Source organism: Cataglyphis hispanica, chromosome 25 (genome assembly GCF_021464435.1).
Source record: "Cataglyphis hispanica isolate Lineage 1 chromosome 25, ULB_Chis1_1.0, whole genome shotgun sequence".
In the NCBI taxonomy this organism is placed as follows: domain Eukaryota; kingdom Metazoa; phylum Arthropoda; class Insecta; order Hymenoptera; family Formicidae; genus Cataglyphis; species Cataglyphis hispanica.
This window is the reverse complement of record NC_065978.1, coordinates 3,245,455-3,262,831: the sequence shown is the minus strand read 5'-3', so window position 1 is coordinate 3,262,831 and position 17,377 is coordinate 3,245,455. Positions and strand designations below refer to the sequence as shown.

Genomic DNA, 17,377 nt, shown 5'->3' with positions numbered 1-17,377 from the left:
AACCTAACCCAACCTAACCTAACCTGAATCCCAACCTGAATCCCAACCTAACCTAACCTAACCTAACCTAACCTAACCTAACCTAACTCTAACTCTAACCTAACCTAACCTAACCTAACCCAACCCAACCTAACCTAACCTAACCTAACCCAACCTAACCTAACTCTAACCCAACCTAACCCAACTCCCAATCCCAACCCAACCTAACCTAACCTAACCTAATCCCAATCCCAACCTAACCTAACCTAACCTAACCTAACCTAACCTAACTCTAACCCAACCTAACTCTAACCTAACCCAACCCAATCCCAACTCCCAACCTAACCTAACCTAACCTCAACCTAACCCAACCTAATCCCAACCTAACCTAAATCTAACCTAATCCCAACCTAAATCCTAACCTAACCTAACCTAACCTACAACCCAATCCTAACCTAACCTAACCTAACCTAACCCAACCTAACTCTAACCTAACCCTAACCTAACCTAACCTAACCTAACCTAATCCCAATCCCAACCTAACCTAACCTAACCTAACCTAACCCAACCTAACCTAATCCTAACCTAACCTAACCTAACCCAACCTAACCTAACCTAACCCTAATCCTAACTCTAACTCTAACCTAACCTAACCTAACCTAACCTAACCCAACCCAACCTAACCTAACCTAATCCCAATCCCAATCCCAACCTAACCTAACCTAACTCTAACCCACTTAATCCCAATCCTAACCTAACCTAACCTAATCCCAACCTAACCTAACCTAACCTAACCCTAACCTAACCTAACCTAATCCTAACCTAATCCCAACCTAATCCTAACCTGAACCTAACCTAACCTAACTCTAATCCCAACCTAACCTAACCTAACCTAATCCCAACCTAACCTAACCTAACCTAACCCAACTCTGAACCTAACCTAACCCAATCCTAACCTAACCTAACCCAACCTAACCTGAACTCTAACCTAACCTAATCCCAACCTAACTCCAATCCCAACCTAATCCTAACCTGAACCTAACTCTAATCCCAACCCAACCCAACCTCAATCCCAACCCAACCCAACCCAACCCAACCCAACCTAACCCAATCCCAATCCCAATCCCAATCCTAACCTAACCTAACCTAACCCAACCCAACCCAACCTAATCCCAATCCTAACCTAACCTAACCTAACCTAACCCAACCTAACCTAACCTAACTCCCAACCTAACCTAACCTAACCTAACCTAACCTGAATCCTAATCCCAACTCCTAATCCTAACCTAATCCCAACCTAACTCCTAACCCAACCTAATACCCAACCTAACCCAATCCCAACTCCAACCCAACCTAACCTAACCTAACCTAACCTAACCTAACCCAACCCAACCTAACCCAACCTAACCTAACCCAACCTAACCTAACCCTAACCTAACCTAACCTAACCTAACCTAACCTAACCTAACCTAACCCAACCCAACCCAACCCAACCTAACCCAACCCAACCTAACCTAACCTAACTCTAACCTAACCTAACCTAACCCAACCTAACCCAACTCTAACCCCTAACCCAACCTAACCTAACCCAACCCAACCCAACCTAACCTAACCCAATCCCAACCTAACCTAACCCAACCTAACCCAACCCAACCTAACCTAACTCCAACCTAACCCAACCCAACCTAACCCAACCTAACCTAACCCAACCTAACCCAACCCAACCCAACCTAACCCAACCCAACCTAACTCCAACCTAACCTAATCCCAACCTAATCCCAACCTAACCTAATCCCAATCCCAACCTAACCCAACCTAACCTAACCTAACCTAACCCAACCTAACCTAACCTAACCTAACCTAACCCAATCCTAACCTAACCTAATCCCAACCTAACCTAACCCAACCTAATCCTAAATCCCAACCTAACCCAACCTAACCCAACCTAATCCCAACCTAACCTAATCCTAACCTAACCTAATCCTAATCCCAACCTAACCTAACCTAATCCCAACTCCAATCCTAACCCAACCCAACCCAATCCCAACCTAACTCTAACCTAATCCCAACCTAACCTAACCTAACCTAACCTAACCTAACCTAACCTAACCTAACCTAACCTAACCTAACCTAATCCTAACCCAACCTAACCTAATCCCAACCTAACCCAACCTAACCTAACCTAACTCTAACCTAACCTAACCTAACCTAACCTAACCTAATCCCAACCTAATCCCAACCCAACCTAACCTAACCTAACCCAACCTAACCCTAACCTAACCTAACCCAACCTAACCTAACTCTAACCCAACCTAACCTAACCTAACCTAACCTTAACCTAACCCAACCTAACCTAACCTAACCTAACCTAACCTAATCCCAACCTAACCCAACCCAACCTAACCCTAACCTAACCTAACCCAATCCCAACCTAACCCAACCTAACCTAATCCCAACCCAACCTAACCTAACCCAACCCAACCTAACCTAACCTAATCCTAACCTAACCTAACCCAACCCAATCCCAACCTGAATCCCAACCTAACCTAACCTAACCCAACCTAACCCAACCTAACCTAACCCAACCTAATCCCAACCCAACCTAACCTAACCCAACCCAACCTAACCTAACCCAACCTAACCTAACCTAACCCAACCCAACCTAATCCCAACCCAACCTAACCTAATCCCAACCTAACCCAATCCTAACCTAACCCAACTCCCAATCCCAACCTAACCCAACCTAACCTAACCCAACCTAACCTAACCCAACCCAACCCAACCTAACCTAACCCAACCCAACCCAACTCCAACCTAACCTAACCCAACCCAACCTAACCCAACCCAACCTAACCTAACCCAACCCAACCTAACCTAACCTAACCTAACCTAACCTAACCTAACCTAACCTAACTCTAACCCAACCTAACCTAACCTAACCTAACCTAACCTAACCTAACCTAACCCAATCCCAATCCTAACCTAACCTAATCCTAACCTAACCTAACCTAACCTAACCTAATCCTAATCCTAACCTAACCTAACCCAACCTAACCTAACCTAATCCCAACCTAACCCAATCCCAACCTAACCTAACCCAACCCAACCTAACCCAACCCAATCCCAACCTAATCCCAACCTAACCTAATCCTAATCCCAACCTAACCTAACCTAACTCTAATCCCAACCTAACCCAACCTAATCCCAACCTAACCCAATCCCAACCTAACCCAACCTAACCTAACCTAATCCCAACCTAATCCCAACCTAACCTAACCTAACCTAATCCCAACCTAACCTAACCTAACCCAATCCCAATCCCAACCCAACCCAACCTAACCTAACCTAACCTAACCCAACCTAATCCTAATCCCAACCCAACCTAACCCAATCCCAACCTAACTCCAACCTAACCTAACCCAACCCAACCTAACCCAACCCAACCCAACCTAACCTAACCTAACCTAACCTAATCCCAATCCCAACCTAACCTAACCCAATCCCAACCTAATCCTAACCTAATCCCAACCTAACCTAACCCAACTCCAACCTAACCTAACCCAACCTAACCTAACCTAACCTAACCTAACCTAACCTAACCCAACCTAACCCAACCTAACCTAACCCAACCTAACCTAACCTAACCCAACCTAACCTAACCTAACCCAACCCAACCTAACCCAATCCCAATCCCAACCTAACCCAACCTAACCTAACCTAACCCAACCTAACCTAACCTAACCTAACCTAACCCAACCTAACCCAACCTAACCCAACCTAACCTAATCCCAACCTAACCTAATCCCAACCTAACCTAACCCAACCTAACCTAACCCAACCTAACCTAACCTAACCCAATCCCAACCTAACCTAACCTAACCCAACCCAACCTAACCCAACCTAACCTAACCCAACCTAACCTAACCCAACCTAACCTAACCTAATCCCAACCTAACCTAACCTAATCCTAACCTAACCTAACCTAATCCCAACCTAACCTAACCTAATCCCAACCTAACCTAATCCCAACCTAACCTAACCTAACCCAATCCCAATCCTAACTCTAACCTAACCTAATCCCAACTCTAACCTAACCTAACCCAACCTAATCCCAACCTAATCCCAATCCCAACCCAACCTAACCTAACTCTAACCTAACCTAACCTAATCCCAATCCCAATCCTAATCCTAACCCAATCCCAACCTAACCTAACCTAACCTAATCCCAATCCTAATCCTAACCTAACTCTAATCCCAACCTAACCTAACCTAATCCCAATCCCAACCTAATCCCAATCCCAACCTAACCCAATCCCAACTCAATCCCAATCCTAACCCAATCCCAATCCCAACCTAATCCCAATCCCAACCTAACCTAATCCTAACCTAACCTAATCCCAATCCCAACCTAACCCAATCCCAACCTAACCTAATCCTAACCTAACCTAACCTAATCCTAACCTAACCTAACTCCAACCTAATCCCAACCTAACCTAACTCTAACCTAACCTAACCTAATCCCAACCTAACCTAACCCAATCCCAACCCAACCTAATCCCAACCTAACCTAATCCCAACCTAACCTAATCCCAATCCTAACCTAACCTAACCTAACCTAACCTAACCTAACTCCCAACCTAACCTAACCTAACCTAATCCCAACCTAACCCAACCTAACCCAACCTAACCTAACCTAATCCCAACCTAACCTAACCTAATCCCAACCTAACCCAACCTAACCTAACCTAACCTAATCCCAACCTAACCTAACCTAACCTAACCTAACCTAACCTAATCCCAATCCCAACCTAACCTAACCTAATCCCAATCCTAACCTAACCTAACCCAACCTAACCTAACCTAATCCCAACCTAACCTCAATCCTAACCTAATCCTAACCCAACCTAACCCTAACCTAACCCAACCTAACCTAACTCTAACCTAACTCTAACCTAACCTAACCTAATCCTAACCTAACCTAACCTAACCTAACCCAACCTAACCTAACCTAACCTAACCTAACCTAACCTAACCCAACCTCAATCCAACCCAACCTAAACTTTTTTACGTATGCATTACGATGCAATTATTTAACGAAATACGTAGTTTATCGCAAATAATACGTCCTTATATAATTACAAACATTGGTAATACGTCATTATTTAATGAAAAACGTCGTTTAACGAAAATAATGTATCGCTGTTTAATGAAAATCGTCTATTAACGAAAGTAACACGTCGTTACACATATAGAAACGTTTGTAATACATAGCTATTTAAACAAGAAACGTCGTTTTAAGCAAGTAATACGTCGTTAAACGTATCGAAACGTTTGTAATACATAGCTATTTAAGCGAGAAACATCGTTTAACGAAAGTAATACGTCGTTATATAACAAAAGACATAAGTAATACGTAGTTATTTAACGGAAAATGTTTATGTACGTCAGTAATACGTAGTTATTTAACGAAAAATGTTTATGTACGTCAGTAATACGTAGTTATTTAACGAAAAATGTTTATGTACGTCAATAATACGTAGTTATTTAACGAAAAATGTTTATGTACGTAAGTAATACGTCTTTATAGAACGAAAAACATAAGTATTACGTCGTTATTTAACGAAAAATGTTTATGTACGTAAGTAATACGTCTTTATAGAACGAAAAACGTAAGTAATACGTCGTTATATAACGAAAAACGTTTGTGTACGTAAGTAATACGTCGTTATATAACGAAAAACGTTTGTGTACTTAAGTAATACTTCGTTATATATCGAAAAACGTGTAAGTTATGCGCTAAAATCCAAGTGTACAAAGAACGAGTATATCTAATGCAAGATATCATTTCTCATATATAGATAATGTTTGTATACAAGATTATTTTTTAATATTAATAACCCGTTTTACGTTCAAGTTGTTAAAATTGATTCTTTTCTTTAACCAAAAAATAGATTATTTCGAAAGTTATCAAGTGTACGTTATCACGTATACGAAACATGTAAAAGAAATAGTGCGATTTAAATGTGTTACATCTCGCTTATAATTAATAATGGCAAAAAAAAAAAAAACCCGGAGCCCCATTAGCCATCGGCAACCCCCGCAGGGATTACCCGACATTGCCTCTCACCGCGTGAAGATGGGGATGGCACACAACGCTCTTTGTCTTTTTTTTTATTTTTCAAATTTTTTATTTATTACAAGTTCCTCCTCCTTTTCGTTCTCCTTCTCCTACACCTTTTTCTCTTCCTCCTTGTTGTCGTCCTTTTCCTCCTCATCCTTGTCGTCGTCGTCCTTTTCATCCTCCTCCTCCTCCTTGGCGTCATTGTCCTCTTCCTCTTCCCCTTCCTTCTCCTCCTCCTTCCGCATCCTGTATCGGCTCCGGTGATCCACATGTGGAACACGGAGGTGATATATGTGGTATTCCACATGTGGAACACGGCGGAGAAGTTGGAAGGGTGCCGCATGTCGAACACGGCGGGCTTGTCCCTAAAAAAGAAATCCAAAAAAAAAAATTTTTTTAATGAAAAAAAAAAAAATACAAACAAATAATAAATTGATATATAAATAAAATAAAAATAAAAAAAAGGACAAACACAAGGCTTCACTTTCTCTCGTTATGTTGCAAACAACGTTGTAACAAGAGAAACTGGAATCTTTATATACGAACCTTGCGACTGTTGCTCTTCTTCACTGGATGATTCCTCCAAAATCTAATCTTTAATAAATTTTCTAACGTAATTTGTCAATCCTAGAAATCTCTGGACTTCGTGGACATTAATTGGCTGTGAAAAATTCTGAATTGCCTCTGTATGACGTGAACTCAATATTATACCAGTCTCTGAGATTACGTAACCAACATACTCTACCCTTTTCCTTTAAAATTTAAAAAAATATTTAACGGAATTAATATTTCAAACTCGTGACATGTTTAGTCATAATTTTATATCTTTGTATGGATCTTTTCTTTTTTTTTTTTCTTTTTGTTATTAAATATTTATTGTCAACTTTTAAAATTTATTGATATTTTGTATCCGTTTGAAAATTCAATGATTAATAAATATTAAATTAATAAGTGAAATATCTAATTATTAATTATTAATTTATGAAAATTGCTGATATCACTCTTATTCCTGAACCAAAGTTCAGAAACCAAAGCGCCGTAGTAAAAGATACTCCAGATTTGTTCTTATTGATTTAATTTTACTGTCAGCAATGAAAGGACTATTAATTGAATAGTTTTAACATATTTAATAGTTTTAACATATTTAGAAATAAAAATTGTCTTTCTCGTATAAGCTTTAAGCTTAACACTTTCAACAAACGAGATTGCGCAAACTATCAAATAACAATATTAATTAGCAATATTACAATAGCGCATTTAATGCAATTATATATATTTATATACACAGAATGCCCCAAGTTAATCAAGTTCCATTTTCAAAAAAAAGAATAAAGATATTTTAAACAAAATTAAAAATTGGTCTTTAGTAAAAATTGCATATTGTTTTTATATTTTCATATCTCTTTTAAATATTTAATATTAATCATCTTGCGTTAAGATTCACTTTAACATCGAATTAACATGTGCTTTCGTACATTTCTCTAAAATATATAATATTGATGATCTTGGTGATGCAAAATTTAAATTGATATTTTATTATTGTTAGAATAAAATCTATTTCAATAATTAAATTTATGTAAAATATATACAACAATTATGATAAAATATTTAAACATATAATTCATATAATATATTTGAAATGGTAAAAATAAAAAATTATTAAATGCATTGAATGATATACCATTACTACATAAGCACATATGTAAATATAATTCCACGATAAATTATATATTACATACATTATATACATAAATTTTTTAACTTTTTAACAATTGTATATTAATTTTTAATTATTTTATATGTTGATATATTATAAATGATATCATAATATTATGTATATATATATTATCTGGCACTATTCTCTCTTGCACAACAATGAAAAAGCAGATGTAGGTAAAAAAATTGGAACGCGCGTTCAGGAAATTATCGAAAATATTATTGAAATTGATCGACAAATAAGCGCATTTCTAATTGTAGCTGTATTATAGTCATTAAAATTTTTATTATAATTTCATATTACCTAAAAATAATGCATTATAAACTTTGTTTGCACCATCCTAAAATTCTAAATGCATACAATAATACATGCCTTGAAATTATCACAGCACATTCTTGTTTAATTCGTATATCGTGTTAAATTGTTATTGAATAAATTTTTGGTACTTTCAGAGAAAAGAATAGAAAGATATAATATTTATTTTTATATTTTATAAAAAGAAATGCTACCGCTTTACGGTAATGATTTGTTGGATCACGACGATCTAACAAATTTATTTATTTATCACTTGTGCATATAATCAAACTAACAATAAGTAATAGAAATATTCATTGCATTATTGTGACGACACATCTGACATTCGATGTATCAAATTATTTCTGTCGTTATTCCAGGAAAGTGTCTTATTTTATAAAGAAAAAGTTAAATATGTATGTATCGGACAAAGATTCATTCATAAATTCTGAACAATTTTCTCACGACAAACTTTTTCCTTTTCCTATTTCGTCATGATACAATTGATGTAACACATCGTATTGTCGTGATACATTGATATAACAACTATTTTATTAATAAATTTTTAATTTTTTTATTAAAGAAATAGACCGATTGATCAAGGAACTGACAGAAACTATGATAACCCTGAGACTTTCTGTATATATATTTGAATAGACATGCACACAATTTATTATATATAAGTTGTTTTATATTTTATTATAATTTAAATGTTAGAAAATATATTAAACAAAATAAAAAAAGATTTCAGGCATTATATAGCGATCTTTTATCTTCCAGCTGAATGAATAAAAACTTTAACGCGACATAATTACAATATACATTATATTCATATACTAATCCTATATCAAGGATATGGATGTATCACATTGAAATTTATGATACTAGTTTTCAGTCCAACGAGAGTTTGCATTTTAAAATACTTAAAGCAAAATTACTGCAGTCTATGACGCATGTACACAAAAATTAGACTATGTAACAAGTATATGTAACAAAATTAAAATCTGTGGTTTTACCCTCTATGTCAGTCACATCCAGAATTTTATTAATTAATACTAGAGTATAATCGAGTGTGCTGCGACATTACTGCAAGCACGCTTGAATTTTCTCAATCCATTCTTGCGCCGTGATTGCATCGGCGGCGCAAAAGTTATACGTCCGTCTGTTCGTACGAAGCTGTAAAGAAAAGAATTTTATCGTGTTTGTATACATCGTGCGATATAGCTTAAGCTATATTTAAAGAATATAATGGCAAAAATAAATCGGCTTGCAAAATTTAAAAATATACACACAAAAGTCGATAACGTGTGTGAAACTTCCCATTTTATAACATTTTATCCGAAATTGCTTATATTTGAATAGTCGATTCGTTTTTTCGTATATTTAGATCGCAAGCGATTTTTGTATTAAAATAAGGATATCTACTTACATCGAAGAAGGATTTATCATCCGTTTTCTTTGGTGGTCCGGGCATCGGTGCAGCTGGAGTAACAGACACCACCTCTGCCAAATCTGCAATACGATTTTGTGCAATTTAATTTCGTATAATATATATTTCATTTAAACTATTCCTTCTTTTGTCACATCTATTTGTATGTTTAATTACATACCTATATATCCTTTACAATGTGAATCCTCCACTGCATCATAATATCTCAATTGATGCTTTATAGAATCCAGTACAAACCATCTTTGTTTCCAGCCCTTTAATAGAGCTCCCCGTTTATAAAGATAGCCTTCGTGCGTTCTATTTTCTGCCACATTGCTCGAAAATTGTTCATAATATTGTTGAGAGCTAGTTTGTATAGTTGTTACACCTGCGAGCGGAATATAAAAAAACTCGGTATTAGTACGAAAGAAATTCGAAGATACGATAACGATTTATAATTGTGAAAATTATATGCGAAAGAAAACTGTACTTAATCTAATCTAATGAAACTTGCACATACTTGAGTTTACGCTTCCGTTGTCGCCACCGCTTCTCGTGAGCGTGTGAGTTTGAAGATTATCTGTCACAGCCTTATATTTTGTGCAATTCTTTGGCACAGCATCCGCGCATTTGTCATGACACACGTGGCCGCAATCGATACACCTTAATCCAGCCTTCACGGGACCCCATAGTACGCCGGAGCACGCATCGCAATGAGTCGGCGTCGCAGAATCCAATCGTTCAAACCTTCGACAAATGTAAAATGTGATTTGCATTCGATTAATTTCAGTTTATTATTTTAGATATAGATTGCGATTGATACCTATGCGGATGCGCATATACGGAGCCTTCGTTCCCAGTGGTGTTTCCACCAGCAAGTTTGCCACGTAAAAGCAATTCCAAGGTGGAACGTTTGTGAATCAATCGACCGTGGTATCGTACTAATGCCGTACTAAACGATGCATGCCGCTGAAGAAAAAAAGACACAATCCAGTATGAAATTCACTAATTAAAATTCACTTTTCTATAATATCTATATCTGTAATAGTTGTGACTTACGGCAAGCGAGTCGGTGTTCGGCAATTCGAGTTTATCCCAGAGTACTTTCCACTTTTGCGGTAGGTGACCCAACTCGGTCTCCAATTTGTGAATCTCCTCCAAGAGATGCGAGAACTGATCAGGCACCATTGCGCTAATTCCGTCATATCTAGAAACAAATTGTATATCATTTCTTGCGTACAGAATGCTAAAATGTGAATAACATTTAAAATCCCTCACCCCTGAGTGACCACTTTACGATTGCTCTTCACCACGCCATCCGCAGCCTCGGCCTCCTCCTCCTGCTGGGAATCTTGCTGCAACACCTCGAGATCGTATGCCGGACCATGCGCTAGCTCTTCTTCTAGATAGAACTGCCAAATGTCAAGGCTCGGTAAATGCGATACCGGTCGCAAAACAGGATTCTCCGTGTTGGGCGTATACATGAAATTGTAAAAGAGTGGACATCTCGCGTGCTGCTTCTCCACGTAATCGAATATACTCTGCCCGAGATTGCAGCCAGTATTTCCAGTTCCTGCTAGTCTACCGCCAGGATAGATCGTGTCGTCGTCGCTGCCGGTATCCACGCCTTTGTGATGACTCGTCAGGGAACCTCTCTTATCCTCGATAGCAGTGATACCGCACTCAACCCGGTCAAATTCGCAATCTAGCAGGAAGGTGCGAAAGCGGCAAGACACTGAATGATAAGCCAAGAATTTCAGATAATATTCGTTGAATTCGAAGGCCAGAGGAAATTGTCTCTGTATCTGATGCACTATATCGAGGAACTGTAGAAAGGTGGGTGTGAAATTTGTCGTCTGCGAGTTTGCGGCGAGATTACTTCTGTGACCAAATCTGTGCCCGAATCCAAGCCATTCCTTTTCGATCAGTACTCTAAAGCCATCGATCGTACGATAGTGAGGATCCAAGCACACCTGCGCTACGGAGCAAACAGTAGTCGTGGTATCCCAACCATCCTCCAGGCAGACGGCCACTGACGAACCTTGCATGTCCATAAGGTCAATAACCGCACCTGCCAGTTGCATCAGATTCTGCAATTGCTGCAACCACTCCGAGCTCTCAATTAGTCTGTAGAAACTCTGATCGGGCTCTACATTTGGCGAGCTCGGCACACATGCTCGCATTAGTTTCTTAAACGCCGCTTTGGTATGTCTCACATCATAGTATTCCACTGGAATGAAATCTGTTTTGGGGGCGGATTCCGCCTTCACGCCCTTCATGTGCGCCTTCTCACCCAGAATATAGAGAGCTGCGCGCTGAAACGTGTGAACACATTCCGTGCCACTGTCGGAATCCGCGGAATGTCTAACAGTTCCGCGCTGATGATGGACGGAGGTTAGAGAAGCTTGCGAGTTATGCCTCTTGTCCTTCAAAGAGCCCCATCGACCAAAGTTCTTGGGACCTTTGCCGCCCGATGAGCTGAAAGTGCTGAGAGGTTTGTTAAACGGATTACGACGGGACTGCTCAGGAGTGACAATGCGATCTTCTGCCGCCAATAACAACGAATCTATACTCAAAGAGCTATCAGACATGCCCCAAGCGGAACCCTGTCGCAATACAGAGAGCGGCGTCGCGGCGACGAGCGCCATCATATACTTCTCTTGTTCTAGAGAAGAGGTCGTCTCCGAGGACGTGGTTTTGAGGTTACTACTGGAGGTCGGATGGGCTTTCAACATGCCCATCACACCTTTCCCATGATAACCAGCGCCCCGAATCAGCAGAGCCTTCGTTCGCGGATGTCTCCAAGTAACAACTGGCATTCTACTATGGCGATGAAGCCTGCAAAAACGTCGAATGCTCTCATCCGACACGGAAGTGGGCACAATCAGAAGCGCGGGATAACTCCGGCAGATCATATAAGCGCAGTTCACTGAGGTTAACCGGAAAGGTTCGTTGCGACGATTGTTGTGCGGTCCATTCGAATAAAGACCTAACCGATACCAATCCCTAACATAGCTACGTTCGGATAAACGTTCAAGAGTCTTGGCATCGGTCGGCGGCTGCGTCACCATGCCAGGTATCTCAAAGTCATCGACGCTTAGATCATCGTCATGACTGAGATCGTTGTTGTCGGTCATCGGTAGACTCATTCGCCCGGGCGATGTCATGTATTTGTTATTGCTATTGATAAGATTCATATTCGGCAGTACGTATTTCTGCCGCTTGGATGATTGCTTCGGTTTGAAACCGGCCTTGCGTGCGGTCTTCAATAGTGTCTTTTTCGCAAAACCCTTTAGTGTGGCGTTCTTTTCCTTATTTTTATGATGCGCCGTCTGCGTAACTAGGACCTGACCGTTAAACGCGAAGTGATGAAAGATGTGCGGCGGATATCGCGCCTTGTGTACGAGTTTCCTCAGAGTATCGATATTCTCGGGCGTCACTTCCTCGTCAAAGGCTAGCTTTATCAATTGAAATGTGCAGGAACGCAATTGCAGACCTTCCTGAAGACATTGATCCAAATGGGCAAGATGTTGCACGGCGACTCGCTTTTCCTTGGTTAGAGACGTCACGGGGAAGGCCCGTACGACTAACTGCTCGCAGGCAAATGGATCGCAGGGTATACCCTTAAACACTATTCTATAATTCGTGAGGAAGATGGCACCCTCGGCCGGCAAGAGAGGCGGTATCTTAGGCAGTCCTGCGGAGCTCTCCTCCCTGCCGTCCGGCAACAAATAAACGCGCAAGCCGTCCATTATCACCTCCTCGCCAGGCAGCATATTGGGCGTCAGGATTTTCGGTTTCTGTATCGGTGGTAATCTCTTACTCTCCCTATGGACTGCCTCAAGCGTTTCGATGTGCATATGAACGACGCCTGGGACCATTTGATGCAGACATCGCACGTGCTCAGCGCTGACGCCGCCCTCGGTACAGACACGATCGACGAATCGCGAAACCATACGTATGACAGCGCTGCCAGTCTCATTTGGATCAGTCTCTTCAAATCCGGATTCAGCGTCACCACTGTCACTCGCTACGCTATTCGTGATGCTATTACTTGCGCGCTCCTCGTCGTAGATGTGATCTTGACGATGCGTCTTCGAACTTATGTCTAACGGTACCAGCAGATAGACCATTCTGTTGGCGTAATGAATCGCCTGGCTGTACATAGTGCTCTCCTCGCTGTTCACAAGCTCTTTTTGTTTTTCGGAATCGATGGAGGGCCAGATTCGCATTTGATCCGCGGCAATCTCCAATGCCGATGGTTCCTGTGCCTGATAAATGGAATATCGATCCCGATATGGAAACTCCTTACCGTCTCGCGGACTGATGGGACTCAAAATACTGTCGTTTATGAGTTTAGGCGGCGAATTGTCACCCGGCACATATAAGCGCTTGATATCTTTCTGCACATCCAGATAAAACGCATCCTCCCAAAACTGTTGATTCTGCCATACTGGATGTTCCTGAATACAAGTATATGCAAATTGAATCACACCGGTGCACAATTTTCTGCAGAAAGCAGTGGCGAGCGGCAGAAGCGCCGCGGCGACTCCATGCTCATCCATCGATGAATCGTCCTGTAATGCACAATTCATCAAACGTACTACTAAATCGAATTGCTGGTGTTCCAACATGGCCTTGTTTCCGACCACGTGTTGCGACAGTTCCATGCAGAGCGCTAAGCGGGCCGCTTTGCTCTTCAAAGCTCGCAAGACGGCTGGAAACGTCTTACGAGCGTCCGAGATCTTGTTCTCAAATATACAATTGATGCAATTACGCAACACTTCTAATCTACGAGCAGAATTGCTGACCAGGTGTCTAGTGTCATGTACAAACGAGATGTGCGGACCCATAGGCACAATGCGAGGTTGAATCGGTCGTAGGGAAGACAACCTGACCTTGAGATTATTCTTCGCGAGACCCTCATCGATAATCGCTTGAACCTGCTCGAGATTAATACGCGGGAAGAGAGGTTGATGAATCCTTGCAAACGCACCCTCGGGTGGTTTCAAAATCTTTTGCACATACGGTTGGGGATTCGGATTCTCATTCAAGTACAACTGTTGCGCCAGTTCCTGAATATGCGTGAGAATGACTCGATGATCCTGCGTCTCCTGTTTCATCTGATCGCTCAGATTACTATATAGCTCATCCCACACGTCACAGGGCCTCCATGGCGGACCTCTTTCCGCGATGAAGGACGTAAAAAACATACAGTCCAAAACCCTCGTAGTGAAATCGCAGTCTGTAAAGCCTCTCTCTCCCAAAAATGCCGCTTTGTGGAAAGTAATGACCGGCTTCGGATGTATCCGTATCAATGTTAAACAGCTCCGATATCCTTGCAACAATTGAGCAAAGGTTCTCATAAACACCGCTCTAAGCTCTTTATCAAGCATAGGCGAATGCGGCGCTCTGGTAGCGAGCGGAGGAAAAGCATAATCGGCGCATGTTAATTCCGGTTGCAACACTAAAGATAATGCGTCTTGCGTCTGAGAAAGCAATGGTTCTGGTAATAGAGCAAGCGAAACACCATCGGGAACCGTTATGGAGCCTCCATCTAAATCAGCTATTATTACATCCATCTAGAAAAGATAAAATTTATAGTGAATGTTAGACGAAAGAATTTAAACGCGGGACTTATCGAGATCATATATAAAATTTGCCTTACAAGTTCCGCAACTTCGTATTTTAACGAGCTATGTACACCCATAATGAATGGCGTCGGAGTGCTGAGTATTTCAACTAAAGCCGCAGGCAAAAGAGGAATGTAAACGTGCGAGTATCTAAACGGATACATCAACGCTGTCAGGGCGCGACACCCTTCGGTTAGTCGAGAATAACTAGCAGAATGAAAAAGTATCTTGTGTTCTGTCATGACTGCACAAAATAATACTAGCACATTACGAATACCTAGAAATTACATTACATGTATCAGTAATGTAACTCTGTATCAAAGTATTTTATGAATCATTTGCTAAAATTTGATTATTATTATTGCAGTATTCTTACCTAATTGCTGAAATAATAAATTTACACTAGTATGAGTAATAGGAAGAGAAGGACTAATTGGTGGCTGAAGCGCCTGGCGATCACCCGCCCCAATGCTGAATCGTACCTGTGGCCCACCAGCAGGAGGTACTTGAATACATCCTAATATGTTTCCGACTAAAGTCTCTAATGGTATGCCAAGATTTTCCACATACACTGTATAAATGATACCAAGACAGTTCTATAAGAATAATAGAACATTATTAATGGAATGAAATATAAAATCAATAGCAGTAATTAATAATAATAATTGTGTAAAATATCCACATACTCTAAATGTTTCTATGTAATCGAGTCTGGAAACCAGCACCAGACATTTGGGTGCATACATAATGCTATGATGTGCAATAGTGGGTATCGCCCTGACCAGAGATCGACTATCTCCATCTACAGGATCCTCTTCCTCATCTACAGGTTTACTTGGCACGATTGAGACCGTTTCATTAAAGCACATACAGGCGCAATAGTGTCGATTCGCATCAATATCTGTCAGTATTGACACAAAGAAGCGTGGTTCTTGTCTCTCCGTCGACAAAGCCCATCCTTGCGGTTGACAAAACTATATAAGATATATAATGTAAGTATATGTAAGTAAAGTAATAATATAATAGATCTGTTTCTGAAAAGAGAATCAGTTTTGTACCCATTCTATCCCTTCAATGAAAGGTGTATCCGTCCAATCTTTCTCTGGGAATCGTTGCAATATAACTCCGCTACTCACACCACCCCCTATAACCATGATGATACGTGTTACATATCTTTTTCAATTTTATACCATATATGGTGATTAAATTTCATTAACCTCATGATTATAAAATTGGAAATAATCAAGTAATATATCTATCTATAAAGTTACATATCTATATTGCTAGAAAGATTTATAGAAGAATTAGATTACGTTATTTTTTCATTGCGCTTTACTTGCTGCAATCTCTGTAAAGTTTGAACACATATATTTGTCGTTTAACTTAATATAATAAAATCGTCAAAGGAGTAGAGTCAGAAGAGGAAAAACATTGGTCGCAACCATATTGAGAAGTGCAAGACACAATTTTCGACGATGACTTACTTTCTTTCTCGTGATCGTAGCCGACGACTACAAAGTAGTCGGCTAACCGAGACATCTCGGTGTATTCGTGGGGCTGAGTGGGGGTGGTTGCGCTCAACATCCCACGTCGTGTTCGTTGCACGTGATTTCATGGACCGTCGTACCTGGCTCGCGATCTGTGCGGCTCCGGCACAATAATAACTTTTTATTACCTATTTATGTCGAGCGGTACGGTCGCGCGAATCGATTCGAGAGTGTCACAAACATATCTCCTTTAACGTCGCGTTATCAGCGTGCGAGGAGTCGGAGTCTCGCGCGCGTCAACAATCCTTTGGGGAGAAGTTGATGTTAAAAAAAAAGAAGGGGAGGGGAAGAATGAAGAGAACTGTGCGAACGAGAAACTCGCGAATCCTTTCGCACTCACGGCTACGGGCTCTCGCGTTTTTCTAACCCGACATCGCGTCGCCGTCTCTCGCCAAGTTTCGCGAATCCGCCGAAAATAACGATGCCACACCCCGTAGTAACCTTAGTCCATAACCTCCCAAACTCAAACGCCACATTGGGGGTTTGTTGAATCCATTCGCATCGAACACCAAGGCAAGGGACCGAAACGCACCGCCACGGTTACGCGAAACTCAGACGAGACAACGCAAATTGTTTTTTTGTTTTTCTATGCCGGATGCGCGGGTGCGCTCGTATTCAACGAACGTCGACGTTTGCGATATAATCACGCGATTGGTG

At 40.7% G+C, this 17,377-nt stretch overlaps 1 protein-coding gene across 1 annotated transcript; it reads right to left on the bottom strand.

The window, feature by feature from the left end:
* Positions 1-8,329: 8,329 nt before the first annotated feature.
* LOC126858552 (myotubularin-related protein 13) lies at positions 8,330-17,369 on the bottom strand. The gene is made up of 12 exons (XM_050608958.1): positions 16,658-17,369; positions 16,232-16,317; positions 15,860-16,147; positions 15,550-15,769; positions 15,209-15,450; positions 10,819-15,122; positions 10,600-10,747; positions 10,364-10,509; positions 10,061-10,287; positions 9,722-9,928; positions 9,541-9,623; positions 8,330-9,287 (listed from the first exon to the last, which is right to left on the bottom strand). The coding sequence occupies exons 1-12, from the start codon at positions 16,755-16,757 to the stop codon at positions 9,195-9,197; spliced, it is 6,144 nt and encodes a 2,047-aa protein (XP_050464915.1). The 5' UTR covers positions 16,758-17,369; the 3' UTR covers positions 8,330-9,194.
* Between the last annotated feature and the right edge of the window lie 8 nt (positions 17,370-17,377).